Raw genomic sequence first — 18,779 nt, forward strand, 5'->3', positions numbered from 1 at the left:
AGTAATGAGTCGCTAGGTTGTCGACCAAGGTGCACTGAGGGGGCTGGGGGAGGTCGGACACACAACACGCTGCCAGTTTCTCATGATCAAGGTTCTTAGTGTCTCTAACCCATCATTTAGGAATCACGGGTTGAGGTGTCCATGTTTTGTGGGTGCTGGACAGGAGGAAAGTGATGGCGTGGTGGTCAGACATATAGAGTGAAGTTTGACCGCTGATTCCTTAACAATGATCCAGTCTAGAGTGGCGCCTTTCGAATGAGTAGAGAAAGAGCAGGCTTGGGTAAGGGCTTGATCAGCCAAGAAGTCTCTGATGGCATTGACCTGAGGGTCCTTAGGATTGTTCCAGTGCAGGTTAAAGTGACCAAGGAAAATGTCATTAGAGTAAAGAGAAACCTTGGCTGTGAAGATTTCCAAGAGGAGGTCCGTAAAGGAGTCATTCTTGCCTAGGGGGTGGTAAAAGATGTGACGTGTTGGAGATGGAGAGCGCGAGGTATTCACAGGAGTCTGTGGGATCCACTGGCAGGTCCGTAACGAGGAGGTTGGAGTGGTGGATACAGGCAATGCCAACCCCTTTTTTTCTATGGGTGCCTATTCTATCCTTAGGATGTTATAGTTGTGCGGGACTAAGAGGTCTAGGTAGGGCGATGAGGATTCCCTGAGCCAGGATTCAGTCAAGATCGCTAGGTCCGACTTATGACGAGGATGAGGTCGGCGACATCAGATGCATTCTTTACAGCTGACTGGCAGTTTATTAGGAGGCCGGCTAGGCAGGGGTAGGAGTGATTGTCAAGGGTAGCAGCGGTGGTGGGAACTTTAGCTAGGTTGCTGTTGACCACCCCTCTGATGCGGATGGTAGCAGATCTGTTAGTGTTGGTTGCAACCGTGCAGTTATGATGTACTTCGCTCAGGTGTAAGGGGTGTAGGGTTGTCATTGCAGAGTCGTAACTACTGAGGTCAGCCACTTCTTCTTCCGTGAGTTCAGAGGGATTGATTGTGCCAGGGGTGGGTTTTTAGGTGTGGAGGAGAGCTAGAATTTACTTTTCCGAGAGGTGGCAAGGTTGTTTGCGTGGGCCCAAGTGTCTCAGGGATAGTGGTAGAGGGTGAAGGAGGGGCTTCGTGAAGGGAATGTGGGTCGCATCTGCGAGAGCCTGAGATTCGAGAAAGAAAGTTCTGTGATGTGAAAGATGTGCTTTAGGTCCAGAATAGATTTGTGGATGCTCCGTGTTAATTCGGAGGATCTGCGGTGCAGATTATAAATATCTCTTAGAGAGGTATGTTCTGGCAAGCAGGGGGACAATTGCAAGGGGGCGGTTCTGATAGTATGTGCTGGTAGCCTAGAGGTGGGTTTAGGCAGACTGTCAGCGTCCCTATGAGAGGGATGATCGTGCAGACAGGGGAGGGTGAAGGGGTGGGAGCGATTTCATCTGTCGATTTTGCAGCCTGGTGTTGGGGCAAAATAGACTAGTGACCTGGGCCCTTTTAGGCTTTTCCATACTAGTGTTGTAGGCCCTAGTAGGAGTGTCAGTAGCCCGGCGTGCAGAGCGATTACATGGGCAGGAGGTTAAGGGTTTAGAGACGACTCTGGTGGTATGTGTTGGATGTGTGCTATCGGCGCTGGGTTGAACTGAGAGGTGGGCCCTAGGGGGGGTTTCGGAGGCCGACGGAGCAGCGATCGCTAGGAGGTCCAGGTTTGGTGGTATGGGCGCGCAGTGATTGATGACATTAAAAGAGAATTTCAACCGTTTTTGGGGGAAGGGTGAACTTTTGATACAGATGGATATTAGACCAAGGCAGTATGGTGGAAAACCCATCAAGATGCTGCGATATTTTGAGACCTACATGAGTGTTAAATGTGGAATTATTATAGAAAAGGTGTCTTATCATGCAGATGAGATTACATTATTGGTTGGCCTCATCAACAGATGTTGGCAAGAAGTCTTAATGCCAATCCACAGGTGTTGCTGCAGGATGTGGGAAGGAGTAGCAGCAATATTTTAGGTGGGAGCCTGGTGTTTATATTGCTTTTAGTTGACTTCAAAGTGAGAGCGTTAGAGGACAGAGGAATGCAGCGTACTTTCTCCATGGAGACTGTTTGTGCCCCTTTTTAAAAACGTTTATTTGAGACATAGCCATCTCAAGAATGTATCTTTCTTCAGCTGCACAAAAATTTCACTTTTTTTTTTCAAAATTCCTCTTCTTTGGAGAGTCCATTTAATTGGTTAAACTGCCTTTTTAGAAACAAAGTAAAAAAAAAAACACAGTTCAGTCTGTTGCCTAATACATGGTCATCTCCGGCAATTTACACTGTATTTAATTTACATATTTACTGTCAAGCACAGTATAAGATTTTTTCATTGGAGAGAGGCAGCCACATTCTAACACAAATTAACAATGCTTGGTTTTGACTTTGTGAAAAGCATATGCTTTATTTGGAACATCTTTAATAACTTGTTTTGGAGAGTTGAGTTAGTTTAACGGTACTTTTTTATGAAAGCTTTTTTGTTTAGCTACACAATCATTACGTATTCTTTATGCAACTCTGTCTTTTTCTGAACACACACTTTACTGGATATAAACTATTTACTCATTTGTCCTTGAGACTATAGGGTCATAGGCTAGGATAGGAATTTGAGTGGAGGACCTCGAGGTTCTGCCCGGAGTGTACCAGTGGAATAAGGTTGCAAGGTGAGCTGATTCTGTACCATGCATGGACTTGTACACCAAATTCAGAGACTTAAAGGTGATGCGCTTCCTGATCAGAATCCAATGCAAGGCACGGATTCCTTATCTGATGGACATTGAAGTATAATGCATTGCAATAATCAAGCCGAGCGGGGACTAGGGCAATGATAGTGGGCCGATGAAGAGCCAAGGGAATGTATGGCAGGACTTTCTTAAGAATTTTAAGAATATGGGAACCGGTGCAACTGTGCGATTCACCTGGGCATCGAAAGACAGGCCCTTATCAAAGATACTCCTAGGTTTTTTGCAGTTGTCACTGGGACAGGAAGATGGCCGCAAATTTCAGGCCACCAGGCGGCAGACCAGATTGAGGGCTGAAAACCAGAACTTCGGTTTTCTCCGTATTAATTTTAAGAGGGTTTTCCTTCATCCAGTGTATTATGCTGGTCATACATATATCAAACCTTTGAGCAACCAGCTGCCAATCATCAGCCATTGATATAATGATTTGTGTGTCCTCTGCATAGGAGAGGACCTGGAAGCCGAAAGATCTCACCAGTGAAGCCAAGGGGGTCACAAGGATTAAAGAGTGAGGCTAAGTGAGGAGCCCTGGGGGACTCCACAAGGAAGACTGTGCTTTGAGCCCGCCAAAACTGACTACATTGGTTCTGTCGTGCATAAAAAAGTGGAGGAGCTGTAAGGCCTTCCCAGTGACACCAACATCCTGCAGTCGCTGAAACATGCGAACTGGGGAAATGGTGTCCACGCCGCCGAGAGGTCCAGCAGGAACAACACCGCTGATCCGCCCCGATCGACTTGCATGCAGATACAATCTGAGGCTGCAACCAAGGTGGATTCAGTGCTGTGCACTGCCCAAAACCTGTTCTGGGAGCTATCCAAGATGTTGTGTGTTTCAATGAATTTCATAAGTTCAATATAAATACATTTTTCCAGCATTTTGGCAGGGGCTGGGAGAAGGGAAATAGGCCTGTAATATATCAGTTCTGAGGGGTCGGCATTAGGCTTCTTAAAGAGGGGTGAGACCGTGGCTTCCTTCCAAATGTTTGGATAGTGTCCGGATAAATGAATGTTATTGAAAACTTTGCACAGGGAATCAGCTATAAGATCGGGCACAAGTTTATGTGTGGAAACGCTACAAGGATCGATAGGCGGCCCGGTCTTGAGTCCAAGTAGGAGTTCCATAGTGCGAGAGACTGTGATGGCTGGAAACAGTTCCAAGCTAGGCGTAGCAGGTAGGGCTGCCAAAGCGCAATCTGTGGCAGGCTTGCTTTCCTCAGAAGGGGAGAACTTGTGAAAGATTTTCAAGACTTTCTCCTGAAAGTAGAGGGCTATGTCGTCACAGACGTCTTGGGTAGGATTCAGGAATGGTGCTCCTGGGGTTTCAGTAATTTCTCTGATGGCTTTGAAGAGCGTGCTACATGAATTATCGGCTGACCTGATCTGGTCAGTAAAATATTGGGATTTTGTCTGGAAGATGGCATGCTTATAGTCCTTCACTAAGGATCTCTATCACTTTTTTCTGAAGGCAAGGGGCCGCCCGCCACCTCCGTTCTTGCCTACAACAGAGATGTCTGAGTCCTAAGTTCATCTGAGAACCACGGGGCTCAGGGGTTGGCTCTCTTAATAATACAGCATTTGAAAGGAGTGACTGTGTCCAATGCTTTGGTAATCATTCACGGAAACCCTCTGCCCTTGTAGGATAAGCAGTAGGGCTGGGGAACATCCTTTACAACGCGGATGCTACACCGCAGTTCCCTTACGATGCAACTTTTACAACGCAAGTTGTAACAACGAATTGCGCTGGGGGGCGCTCCAGGATAGTAAATAGTTTAATTTACTATCCAACTCCTTTCCTACTATCCACGGGGACTGAGTTGGAATAGTAAATTAAACTATTCACTATCCAGCCCCCAACAACGCAAGTCGTGGTAACGACTTGCATTGTAAAAACATGCGCCGTAAAGTACTGCGATGTTTTACATCGCTTTGTAACGACATACATCCGTAGGGCTACTGGCCGAGGTTAAGGTCAGGGCCTCCTTCCAATCCGTGGCCGTGACCTTATGTATTCTTCTACTTAATCTATTTTTTGGGGGTACATTAGACGTGACCTTAGTGAGAGATGGAAAGGTGACATTAAACTCAACCAGCCCATGGTCAACCCAGCTGAGCGGTAGGACAGCCTTGATCCTAAGATTACTGTGGTTGACAAAAATGCCGTCCAGAGTGTGGCCGGCCCTGTGCGTGGGAGAGTGAATACTTTGCTCAAAGCCCATGGAGTTCATGAGGTCAAGAGTGTACAGAATCGGTGTCCAGGTTACATTCAAGATGGAAATTGAAATCCCCAAGAATTGTATAGTGTGGTATGATAGCAAAAGGTTCTAAAGTCTTGCCCAATGTATCAAGAAAATTTGCCCTGGACCCCGGAGGACGATAAACCAGAAGGCCTGAGAATTTGCAGTTGATTCCAGATTTAATGCCCAAGATTGCCGCTTCTAGAAGCAATCCCGAAGCTCCCACCAGCGGGGTGAGGGTACTGTTGAGAAACTCTAGCCACATGGGTTAGGCAGCCACCCATTCTGCTGGGTCGGTCATGTCTAAGGATAGTGTAGCCTTAGCCCAGGTTTCGGTGATAAAGAGACAGTTCAGAAAGTGTAGTAATGGTCAAGGCAATTTCTGTCTTATGCTTAATCATGAAATGGGCGTTAATAAGTGCCCCCTTAAGAACAGAAGGTCTACTGGTTATCGGGGAATCGTAAGTATGCATCTCTGCACCTCCCAACCCCTGCGGCCAGTCTGAAGGACTCAAAAAGGAGGCCAGACCATTAATGGGGCAAAAATGGTACTGTCGACAATGATCAGCCTCCTTGTTAGTAAAGTTTATACTAGATGCACACTTCCTATGCAGGGATTTAGGTCGTAGTGCAAGAAGTTGTGCCCTAGAGTACATAATATTCTGATTCATGATTTGAATGGTGCAGCAGTTGCAGTGGCACAGGGGCCTAAGTGTTTAGGAAACCCACTGAACACCGATTAGGATTTGAATGCTCAGCAAGTTTAGTGGCACAGGGGCAATTTCTGTCTTCTGCTCAATCGTGGAAAACTATGGAAAATGGCAAAGAAGTGCTCATTTGGTTTGTTCCCTGTTGGGAGGCATGAGTACATTATGGGATGAACTGAGGCCAGGACAGGCTTCTCGTGTAGAAAGCCATTCCCCACTTGGGTTGGTGTTTGCACAAATGCTTTTCAGAGCTCCAGGACACTTGTGTAGAAGGAAGCGCATCATTTCTTTGTAAAAAAGGATATATTCTGCTGTTGGAATTTTACGTTGATGGTATGCTAAATTTTCGTTAGTAGTTTAGGTGTCCACCATTAAAGTACACCTGCCATGGCGGCTGCTCCCTGAACGACAGAACTTGGAAAAGAAATGTAATGCTTTATTCTTTTGCAAAATCTAGCTTGTAAACTGATTTCTAGAAGTCGTTTGCCTGCATTTGCATAAATTGTGACCCATGTACCACATGCACGTCCGTTGAGTGCAGCCTTGTAGCTTAAACCCAATTCACGAAGGGGAGTCCGGGTCTTATTTTAGGAAGCTGGTTTGCCTCTTTATCAAGGGATGGGGGAATACAAAATATGATCACTTCTACTGATTGACCACCAGAAATATGCACATTTGTTCTCTTGTCCTCTCCTCCCATTCTCAGAGGCTGGCATGGCCTCCTGGTGTTGAATGAAGGGCTGGGGCAGCATGTGTCTACGGTGAATTTGACAGTGATGTGGACAACAACAGCATTATACAAGGACTGGAGCAGTGCATGACTCTCCTGAGCCCACCAACTTACACACTAGGGTCAGCAACGGGTGAGAACTGCACTCTTGAAACACTGGACACCTTATGATGTACAACTTGCCAGCATCAAAAAGGACTGTTTTAAAGAAAGAAACCTGGTCTTCTGCCCTGTGGCCTAGGCACATTTACGTGGAAAAATAAGATTGCATTTTTGAAACCATCCTGCATGCTTCTTCTTATTGACTTATTTTACTTCTATACAGTTGCACTAGCATTAAACAAGTACAAGTTTTTGTTGTCGCTTGAAAATCTTTCGGATGCAAATATTTTCAAAAAGCATGCTGTTCTTGTGGTCTAACTTAACTTGATTAAGCTGTTAGTTCTGATGCTCTGGTGTGTTGCCTTAAATGTAACAATTGTATCTTTCTTTCTACAGGAACCAAGACACTTGCAAGTTATTGCTGACCTAGAGGACAGTAATGTATTTTCGTTAATAAGTTGCAAGAAACTGTACAGTTCTCCGACAGACTATGGATTTTGCATAAAGGTAACTTAAAAGCCAAGGAAGGATACATGCACTTTCTAATGACCTGCTTTTACAAAGCAATGATGACTCCAAGGCCTATATCCCTAAATGCAGATCACTATGAACTGTTTTGTTCTAAGTGAATTCAAACATACTGGCGTCTGTTATGCACATATATGGTATTTGCCGCCCCATTCTGTCATGCCTGAGGCTGATAACGTTCAGAAACGTAATCTACTGATTTCTACACTGCATGTTTGAAATCCATGCGGTCACTGTTTGTTCATGATAAATTACCATTTCCACCCCCTTGTTTACCTCCCATCATTGCTTCTCCTCACAAATGTATCCCCCCTGCATCTAAACAAATATTTCTGCATACTGTGCTACTTAATATATATATATTGTTTTTACTATAATGGAATGTTTACTACTTGATATATTTTACTGTATGTTTTCTTTTGCTCTTGCTTCTCCAAAAGACTTGAATATATATATATATATGTGGTCTCTTCTGTCAAATTCTACAGCCTAACCGAGTAAGAAATGTCAAGGAGTTGAGGTTGTTGTGCGCGGAGGACGAGCAGAGCAGAACCTGTTGGATGACTGCTTATAGACTCCTTAAGGTACAACACACACTTACCGCTTGAGTTTTGAGCATGTGGAAGCTGAGAGGTTGACTGGAGTCCTTCTGTACCGTGTCCCTGACTTGGTCTTTGTAGCATTTAAGTACTCATCAGATTCTATTTGGTAGCATGATTAAACCAATGCTTTATTCTTTCATTGTGCAGTTTCTCTTAAAACATGGTCTGATTTCAGAATGTGATCTGCAAAACACAAATGTTCTATAATATTCTCTGCTCCTTTATTAGGCAGTGTGCACTATAATTGTTCTGATCATTACATCTGAATGCCATACTTGTGGGATGGGGGGGGGGGGGTGTGAATAGAAATTAGGGAGACTGACTTGAGAAAAAAACGCTTTTAAAATCGTTGTTTCAGCTATTGTTTTCTTCTATTTGTCCATTATGTCAATATATTGTTTACAGGTGATTCCATTAATGTTTCTAGTTACTGAACCTCACACCTCTGATTACAATTCTCAGTTTGTGGATAGTTTTGGGTGAAAAGCCCCTAAATGTTTCTTTTTGCCTCTAGTATGGGATGCTTCTTTACCAAAACTACCATATTCCTCAGCAGAAAAAGAATGTGCACGTTAACCCAGCTGCTCCAGTGGTAAGTGTGGTTGGAAACATAATTATGCTTACACTACAGTAATGTATAGGGCTGTTGTTAATCCGCTCTGTCCTCTGTCCATTATCTAACAAAAAGTGGTTCATGATGGTGCAATAATGACTACAGTATTTATCAATAGTTAACCTGCCTTTTGTAGAGTGTGGTTGTTCATGGGTGGCCACGCATATATGTGCTGTCGTAATCCTGCTATTCACTTTAATTGCTACATTATTCTAAGTGATTCAACAATTAAAATTCCTGATATGATTTGGGGAAAAGGCAGCCGGATATTGACAATGTGTGTTACTTGTCAGTCTTTAAGATTGAGCCTGTGTCTGGGGCAACGGCAGCCAATAGCAGCCCACTCTGGACCACCACGATTTACAGTGATCACTTAGTCTGATGGATGTACAGCACTGTGTTCTGCATATTATAGCCGCTTGTAACAGGCTGCTCGAGACCTTAGAAGTGACAACGGTGCACACATGTGATTGCAAGGGGTTTGCCCCATGTATAGTTTTAGCAATTTTTGGATAGCAGGTTTGCTAAAGTAGGCCTCTTATCTAGTAGTCTTTTATTTTGTATGCATGCTAGGCATTGTGGCATCTGTCCCATTATAATGGTTTTGTGTACTGTGGGAATTCTATGTTTACGGATGCGATAGACTCTAGCATATGATATATCCTTAGTATCCAGTGGTGACAAATGACCAAATGGCATCTGTACATGCGAGTACTTAATCAAAATGACGGAATGTGTGGACACAACTAAAAAATAAAGTTGTTTTCTCTGGGCAAAATTGAACTTTTCAGAAACCTTTTGTGAATTGAGTATTTCACCAAAATTGAATCAGACCATACTTCATTAATAAGGTGAACATAGCATTGCAGAAAATGTTTGTTGTGCCACAAGGCATGTTTTGCAACAACTGTCATGTTTTAACTCTTGAAGTATTATTTAATCATCAAAATTGCGAAGTATTTTTGTGATTTCATAATCACTATCTGAGGTCTGACCATGTAAGTTTGGTGTAATTAAACACATTTCCTTGAATAATTCAGTTTTGCTACCATGTGTTTTTTGTGTGTTGTGATCTATGAGCACCATTAGGAAATGTACCTGCTTTATTGTCACACAAGAGTATTGGACATCGGGTCTATGGTTTTTTTTTGTTGTTGTTGTTGTAAGACTTTATTAGCAGTTGCCAAAAATACATTGCATTCTTTTTACAACCCGGAGGTCAGCTGTCTTTCACATAATAGTTTAGGACAGTTTCTTCCTTGTTCTTGAGATAGCTTCTCTATCCAAGATACTATGCACTTTACCATGTTTTGTGGGCATTTTTTTAGCAGAAAAGAGGAAGTATCTTGTGCCAATGTTAAAAAAAGGTAGTGTTTCTGCAAGTTAGACCAGCACTTCTTTATTTGCAGATGTTAAATGACCTTAGCACTGTCTTTCATGTAGCCAATTACTTGGTGTGTGCGGTGCGCACCAAGAAAGGACTCATGGTGAAAGAGAGATTGGACACATTGTCATGAAGTATTGCACCTTGCACTTTAGTGGTCAAACATTATTATTAATGTATATCAGGTTCAAGGGGATGGCGGAACGATATATTTTTAACTTTTTATGAAATAGTTTTTATACAGTGATGATTTTTAAAATTTCTTGTTTCTTTGTTTTTAGTTAAATCATGCTATGTGGTTTTTACTTTTAAAGTTGTATACTTTTTTAACCATTGTATAATGTGTTTCTTAATTATGATTGTATGTTTCTTTTTGTACCGTGCCTTTTTTTGATATTCATTTATCGAAATAAAGATTTTGACTGACTGACATAATAGTTCACCTTCATTGTTACACAGCTCTTCAGCCGACAACCTTCCGGTCCGGCAGCATTTGTCGACAATTTACATAAGGCATTTTTATGATGTGTGAATAATCTGTATCGTCCTACTTTTATTTATATCTTAACAAAACTTTAGACTCCGTAAGATTAGATATTTGCTTGCATCGACATCAATGTATATTCAGTATCTCACGCTGGTTGGGATCCCCGGGCGTCTATCCTACCCCCTCTTGTCCCCAAGTCCTACAGTGAATCAGACATGTTCGTATCTCATTCCCCCTCCCGACCCCTCTCAACGACCTCCCAGTGTATCAGTCATCCATCTCTTCCTCGTCCCCTGAACTATCAATATCTTCTTCAGGAAGAGGTTCGCGCAGGTCCCCCCGATAACTGTTCCATGGCTGCCAGATCTTATTCCATTTGCGAGGGTTGGCTCTCATTTTGTATACTGCTCGCTCAATCATCATAAGCCTGTCAATAGACCTGCACCATTGTGCTAAAGTCGGTGTCTCTGCCACTCCCCATTTCTGTGCTATGTCCCGTTTGGCAACCATAACCCCAACAGTTACCCATTGCTGCCCCGGACACGTCAGATAATTTTTTCCCCACACATTCAACAAGCATACCCGCGGGTCTGGTGTTAGTGATATCTCTAGAGTTTGGGAAATGGTGCGCATGATTTGTCGCCAGTAGTCAGTGATAATCGGGCATTCCCAAAGTGTGTGTAGTAGTGTCCCCTCTCCTCCACAACCTCTGAGGCAGTTCGGGTGATCCGCCCTGTGTATTTTGTGTAGGGTGGTTCTGGTGTAATAGACCCTTTGCAGTATCTTAAACTGCACCAGTCTAAATCGGGCCGAAACGCCTGCTTCTCGCGGGGATGCCAGCGCGGCTTTCCAATTTGTCTCATCCATAGCACCCAGCTCATCCTCCCATTTCTCTTCTAGTCTAACCAGAGGGTCTGGTAGGTTATTCAGTAATTTTCGGTAAGTGAGGGACGTGGCGCCCGTTTGCATAAAGTCAGTGAGCAGACGGTCCTCCCGCGGTGAGGATTCCGGGATTTTTGTCCCTGGCTCAATGGCTGCCATCAATTCATGCCGTATTTGTATGTATCAGTAGGTTTCATTGGGGCCCAGCAAGTACTGCTGTTGTAGGTGTGAGAAAGAGACCATTCCATTGCTGGTCCATAAGTCTCCCCCCGTGGTGATTCCAATGTTATCCCATTGGGTAAATCCCTTCCTAAATCTCAGGCAGCCTAGCCGTTTAGTGTCCCACAAAGGTGTAAGTTTGGTTATAACACCTCCCCATTTGAGTCGTGTCTGCGCCCTGTGCCAGAGCATCACAGTGTGTTTGGTTGGGCCTATTAGTTTCGCCATGAGACCCTGGTTATACAATGGGGCCAGCAGGCTGTGTGTACCTAGTTGCGCTCTGTCTGCTAGATATGCCGGGTCATCTTGTGGGGCGTGGATCCACTGGTTTATCACCTTAATTTGCGAAGCCCAATAATACAATTGTATATTCGGCAGGGCTATCCCCCAGTCGTACCAACCTCGATTGAGTTTTATATGCGCTACCCGGGCTGGGCGCTCTCCCCATAACAGACCTGTCACCACTGCCGGCACTTTCCGGAAATAAGAAGGCGGTACCAAAATTGGAGTGTTCTCTAATATATATAGGAGACGTGGTAATGTCATCATTTTAAACAGTGCCGCTCGCCCCAGCAGCGTCAGAGGGAGGGCTTTCCAATGTCTCACGTCTGCTTTCCAACGAGTGAGTGGCGGTAGTAAGTTCTGCTCGTAGAATACCGCAGCGTCTAGAGTGACATAGACTCCCAGATATTTAAACGAGGTGTTTGCTATCGTCAAGGGGCAGTCGCTAGGAAGGTTCGGAGTAGGACCCTTCAATACATAGATGACCGATTTTGTCCAGTTGATCGTATAGCCCGAGTTTATTCCATGTGTATCACATAGTGCCAGCAATACCGGGATGCCGGTCTCCGGGTCAGACAGATAGATTAGCATGTCATCAGCATATAGGGAAACTCTATCTTCCCAATTGTCTCCCCAGTGCACTCTTCTTAATAACGGGGTAGTCCTAATGACAGTGGCTAGTGGTTCTAGGACCAAGGCGAACAGTAGGGGGGAGAGCGGGCAACCTTGCCGTGTCCCCCTGGCTGGAGGGATTTCTCGGGAGGTGTGGCCATTTGCTGCTACGTATGCAACATGATTCGTGTATAGAAGTCTTATCCAGGAAATAAACCTAGGGTCGAAGCCCATATGGGTTAGTACTGCGAAGATACTGCCATTCCACTATGTCGAACGCCTTCTGGCATCTAATGATAGTATGGCTGCCGGTCCTGTCAGCAAGGGGGCTCGCGCTAGTGCTCCGTGTACACGTCGAAGGTTCAACGCCATGCTTCTATGTGGCATGAAGCCCGACTGGATCTGGTGCGAGAGGTGGGGCATCAGTATGATGCCCAATATTTTTGCCTCGGCATGAAGTGAAATCGGACGGTATGATGCACACTCAGTGGGTAACTTACCCGGTTTCGGAATGGCCACAATGGTCGCCATCCGTTGATCCAGGGGCAAGGTTCCTTTAACTTGACTCTCCACAAACATGGCCAGTATGGGTTTGCTCAGCACGTCTGCCATAGCCTGAAACTATTCAATCGGGATCCCGTTGGGGCCTAGCGCCTTGACTGTGTGAAGAGCATTGATTGCCATCTGTATCTCTTCTAGAGATACAGATGGCAATCAATGCTCTTCTAGGTCCGCCTCTAGCTCGTCCACGGCATCCTGTGGCAGAGTCGCGGTTTGCACAGTATGGAGCGCCAACATTGCTGCTTCCGCCGTGACTTCTACTTCTGGGGCATATACCCCTTGGAAGTGGTCAGCTAGGATTTCTACTATTTCCGAGGGGCGCAAGTGTAACATCCCCTCCGAGTCTCTTAACTGCAATATGTTTCTGCAGCCTTTCTTTTTTTTATCTAGCCAGGCCAGGAGTTTACTGGCTTTGTCCCCTATATCGTACACCCTGTGCGCTGTCGCCTCTATGTTCTCAACTGTCCGTCGCCTAAGGTGGTCGTCATGTAGTCGGCAGAGGTGAAGCGTGTGAAGTGTATCCTCTGTTGGGTTCGCCATATGGGCTGCGTTTGCTGTTTCTAGTTTTAGCTCTAAATCCAGTAGTTCCTTTTTTGCATACGCCTGTGTCCTGCTATTGTCGTAATCGCACTGTTTTATAGGCCTCCCATAAGGTCATGGGGGATGGTACAGAATCTGTATTTTCTGTAAAGTAGTATCGGGTCGTCTTTTTCAATTCCTTACGGATGTGCGGTACCTTAAGATACCCTGGGTAAATTGGATAGATTCTTTTGCGGGCTCTTTCAGAGCACGACAAGCTCAGTGTTAGAGGAGAATGGTCTGAGATACCCCTGGGCCTAATCTTCATGTCATTTATTGTAAGGTGGCCCTCTCCCAGTGTAAGGAAGTAGTCAATACGGGATAGGCTGTTATGGGTTGCAGAGTAGTAGGTGTATTGTTGGCCTTCAGGGTTAAGACGTCGCCATACGTCCAGTAGCCCCTGTGCCTCCATGAATTCACTGAAGCGGGACGGGCCAGGAGTCTGCGTCCGGACCGGAAATCTATCCTGTATATTGTGAGCCACTGCATTAAAGTCTCCCCCCACTACAAGGTCTCCCTCCGGGAGTTCCAACAGGAATTTCCCCAAGCCAGGAAATGCAGTCGCATGCAGCGCCGGTGGAATGTATACAGACACTACGTTAAGTGATTTTCCTTCCCATTGTCCACATGCTGCTGCAAAGCGGCCGTGATCATCAGTTTTAGTGGTCTGTAGTATGAACCGGGATGCCTTCCTCATTAAAATTCCCGTCCCCCGGGATCCTGAAGAGAAGTCTGAATGTACTACCATGCGGTAACCTAGTCTGTCTAGTGCGTTGCTGGCCGTGCCCACTAGATGTGTTTCCTGAAGAAGGATCAGATCGTGATTTATTCTTCTGATACCCTGCAAAACCAACCCCCTCTTTATCTGGTCTCCCAGTCCCCGCACTTTCCAGGACATCAATTGCAGTGGAGTTACCGACCCCGAGTGAGGACTCCCCTCTATAGTATCAGTCTGTATATCTTGTGCCATTGCTTGCTTATAAAGACGGACATGGTCATCGTATGTATCGGCGCCGTTGTTCCCGGCCTTCGCCCATCCGTATGGCTGCTATTTCTTGCCTGTAGTGACGGGCCTGCTTGCAATTTGGACTGCTGCCATTGTGTCCGGCGTGTACCCACCAGCATGTTATTTTTGTATCTCTCACAATCTTTAAGAGTCCAACAATTCAAACAATTAAACACTGCTACCCCCCCTCTCCCCCAAATTCCCCCCCTCCCTGCCCCCCTGCTACACGGACTTTGAACTGCCCGCCACCCCAACTTAGCAGAGTGCCTGACCCATCCCACATAGAAACACAAAGTTACTTTCTCGTTGGGGGGTGAAGAACACTCCGCAGTCAGCGACCTCGCTTACTCTCCTTGGAGGTCCTCAGCCCAGTATCCATGGCAGCCTACGCGGCAGTTCCATAACTGATAAGTGTTCCGTACCCGCCGGGCTGCTTTTTCTCCGTCTCTAAGTCCCCGTTCACACTGTCTCTCGCTGGTGAGCGTCTCGCCTCTTCTGATCCCAAAACTTGAGTGTCCGCGCGTTCTCCCGTACGTTGATCTTTTGTGTTCCTGCCCGAGTGGCGGGGCTGAGAAGTCTGTCTCCAGCCGTCTAGCCAGTCTCTGGCTACTTCTGGATTGTGGAAAAACCATGTCTTGTTTTCCGCCACCACCCGCAGTTTAGCTGGGAACAACATAGAGTACGGGATCTCTCTTGTCCTTCGTTCTTTTTTAACTTCCAAAAACGTCCTCCGTCGTTGGGCCACCTCCGCTGTATAGTCCGGGAAGAAGGCCAGAGTGGAGTTCTGGATCTTCACTGGAGGGGATACCCTCGCCGCCTGTAGGATGGTATCCCTGTCTCGGAAGTTAAATAGTCTCGACAGAATGGGCCTTGGAGCTGCTCCTGGTTTCGGCCGTCCTCCCGGCACCCTATGCGCCCTCTCGACCGAGAAGGTCGACAGACCCCTAGGCTGGAGTTTTGTCTTAATCATGTCTTCCACGAAGAGATCAGTCGCTCTGGTACCTTCAGATTCAGGAACTCCAAGGATTCTTATGTTGTTCCTCCGAGAGCGCCCTTCTTGGTCGTCCGGCTTCTCTTTCAATGCTTATTTTCTGCCGTTATTTTCTCCATCGCCAATTGTAGTTCTGACACATCCTCCACCAATGATTATGTGACCAATTCCAGCGACCCCACTTTTTCAGACATTTTATGGAGATCTGCTCTTATAAGAATTATCTCGGTAGAGATGGAGCCCACCGTGGTTTGTACCTGCATTAGCGCCCACATCACATCGTCCAGCGTCGCTTTTTTCACCCCTGCTCCGTCTGCCGTTCTCGTGGCGTTTAGTCTGCCGTCCGTTGGGGGAGAGACAGTTTTGTCGCAGGCGTACTGTTCGATACGAGTTTGTGTCGTGCCACTTTTGGAGCCTTTACCTGCCATGGAGCCTGCTATTCTTCTACCGCTCACCAGTACCGGTTGGTATTCTCGAGGGATGGTATAGAGAGGGGGAGCAGTTGTGTTTTTCGATTAGCCGTCACTCAGGCTCATTCGCCACACTCCTGCGTTCATCCAGGTCGGGTTTTTAGTTGATGCTGGCGCTACACGTGTCTCACTCAAATCCTCTATGGTGCCTCAGTATAGGCGCTCACGCTCATTTGTCTGGTCCTTCTTGTTTGGCACATACGGCTATGTAGCAACACCCTTACCCCGGTTAGTGTGACGCAGGGCAGAGGCGCTCCTGTTGATGGCACCACTTGTCACTGTCTCTACCAGGATTGCGCCCCGTAGCCGTATTAAATGGTGCTCCGCTGTCTGTTCGGGGCAGCGGCGTATCGTGGCGCCGCCGCGGTCTCCTCCAACTACCGGCACTGTGTGCTCCGATGTGCCACCGACGTCACTGGCCTACTGGGTCCATGCTATTGCTGTTCGGGCTAGTCGGTAGGACCCCCAGCAACGCGCGCCGGTGACCACCGTCCCCAGGTTCGCGCCCGTTTTCCGAGCCGTAAATGCCACGGGACTCCGCCTGCCACTCAACCAGGTCCAGGGGGGAGGGAGGGGGAGATCTCGTTGAGTCCGTTCGCCGCCTTCGCGGATTCCGGCCTCGCTCAGTCGCCCTCCTGTGTCGGCACTTGACTTTCTGGCCGTATTACGCTTCTTTCTGAAGTGTTGGCGGCGGCTATCTCCGCGGTTTCACCGCTAACTGTTCGCTGCCTGCCGTGTCACTTCTCTGCTTCGTCCAGGGTCGCCTCAGTTATGTGCGCTGGTGCCCAAATACCGCAATCTTGCGGATCGCCGCGATCTCCACTTTCCGGTCACCGTGCACTTCCGGCTCTTCCTTACCGGCTTGGTGGCACTTCCGGTCGGCTTCTCCGGTCAGTGGAGTCCATGGTCTCCGATCAGCTTCTGGGCCGCTGGAACACTCTGCTGTAGCTCTGCCGTCCGGTCTCGGATTTGTACCGAGTTCCTGCCGCCAGTACCGCCCGGTCCTAGGCCTCTGGTCCCTCCTTCAGAGTTCGAAATTAGCCACGGATTAGTGTACAGATTTCAGGAGAGGCCGCCTCTCTCTCAGAGCTAGTCTTCTAGGCTGCCGCCATGCTCGGCTGCTAGCCACGCCCCCCCGGGTCTATGGGTTTTTTGCCGACTTTCATGAAAGATGTGCTAGAAATGAAGCATTTGGCTCCACTTCATTTGCAAAGATTTCTCAGGGGATGCCAGGCCATGCAGGAGTAATAACCCCAGCATCACTTTTTGAATAAATTGGGGTTTTCTGCTTTGCTCCGTTTACTGTTGGAGGTTGATAAAAATGCTCCACCACTTTGAAAGGTACCCAGCCTGCAGTCCTGACATACCCACTTGGCCCCTCCTGCTGAGACAACACCACATTTTAGACAGATGTCCACTAAGAATAATTCACTGCATTCCTGGAGAGGTATATAACCTGTATAACGTTTTATTGCACTGTCAATTTAACACTTTCTTTAGAGAATTTCTAGCTTTTTAATATACTTTATTCAGGGAACCTAAGGCTAATGCATGCAGACTGATGGCAATTCTGTACAGGACCTAATCTTAAAATGCCCGTAGTCATCTGTTAGGAAAATAGTATCTGTTCAGTGTCTACCCCTAAAGACGTCTAAAGATAGGATATAGAATAGACTTACAAGACATAATAAAGAAATGTGTATGAAAGAGGAATAAACTAAACTGGTGATTAAAATGTAGAGCTCCTTTTCCAAAATCAAGATATTTTGGAGTAGACTCCTCACCCACTAAATAGTGGCATGCTTCATCGTCTGCGCCTATGCACACCCTGATAGGGTAATACCATCAAGGTGGACCTGACCACGAAATTCAGTTCCTATATAAAATATCTATCTGAATAAAGCAGGGATCCAGTTCGAGTAAAGATTTTAAAATAACCTCAAGGTATACTCATTCAGAACTACTATTTATGGTTTATTAAAAATAAGTACAGGCTTCCAATTAAGCATTATTCTCTCAATCACTTTTGATTTTTAAGATTAAATCTTTTTTGTTAAAGAATAAAGCAGATCATTTCCACATCAAGTCGACTACAACCCCTTTCAAACCGGCTTCAGCAACCGCATGAAAAATATCAGACAGAACATGGAACGTTAAAGAGGGGACCTCTGCTTAAAGGAAGAGTACACAGCCTGTCGCCTACAACCCAAATTAGGACGGCCACGTGGAGCAGACAAACCTGAGGGCAAAATGCGCTATAAGTACTGAAAATATCCTGTTTAAGATGATAACTATCATGCCACAGTTTTGCTGTGCACTATGGAGGCTTAGCATCGATGGCTCAGGAGAACAAAATGAATTAACATAAAGTAACATTCATAATTAATAAAAAAGCCCCACCCTCTCTCCTTCCGACCGTGCCCGTCCAAGTGTGTGCATTTGTTAGGGAGACCATGTTTCAGGGGGACAGTGCTGTGGTGTTGTGACTTCTTCCCGTTCGGGCGGCACTAATTTAAAGAATACACAGTTATGCCGGGCAAGACGATTCTCTGAATTCTTTAGACTGGATATTGATGAATGGGGACCATATTTTTTCATAGGTTGTGGGTCCGCATTAGCAGACATCGACAGTTGTTCCATCCCTAATAATGTCCAAAGTTGGTGGAGCCATTGTCTATGGTCCCGATTTGTCAAGAGTATCCTGTGTGCGGCATTAAGGGCCATAGCTATCTGTCGCCCCCTGACGGACCAGAGCGAATACGTGAGAGCGTTGGGAAGCCCCAGGAGAATGTATTGAGGGAATCGTGGGATCTGTCGTCCAGGCGCAATCCGTCATTTAGAACGAACTCTCAAAATCTTGTGAGCTTGGGGCAGTTCCACAGGTGTATTAGCGTCCCAGGGTTACCACAGCCTCTCCAGCACTGCCCATCACAGTGTGTTGTGGTATAATACCAATATGAGCTAATTTTATAGGTCGTTTTGGTGTGACCCATGTTGAATGCAGTGCAATGGGTCCTATAGAATGCC

At 46.2% G+C, this 18,779-nt stretch overlaps 1 protein-coding gene across 1 annotated transcript in view; it reads left to right on the forward strand.

Annotated features, from left to right (window-relative positions):
* Positions 1 to 18,779, forward strand: part of GRB10 (growth factor receptor bound protein 10) — a 582,611-nt gene that overhangs the window by 481,784 nt on the left and 82,048 nt on the right. Inside the window, exons 10-12 of the mRNA XM_086964958.1 lie at positions 6,933 to 7,043; positions 7,553 to 7,648; positions 8,181 to 8,258. Coding sequence (XP_086821084.1) covers positions 6,933 to 7,043; positions 7,553 to 7,648; positions 8,181 to 8,258 — 285 coding nt within the window. The remainder of the gene's footprint in view (positions 1 to 6,932; positions 7,044 to 7,552; positions 7,649 to 8,180; positions 8,259 to 18,779) is intronic.

This window comes from Lissotriton vulgaris, chromosome 4_1, assembly GCF_964263255.1.
Source record: "Lissotriton vulgaris chromosome 4_1, aLisVul1.2, whole genome shotgun sequence".
In the NCBI taxonomy this organism is placed as follows: domain Eukaryota; kingdom Metazoa; phylum Chordata; class Amphibia; order Caudata; family Salamandridae; genus Lissotriton; species Lissotriton vulgaris.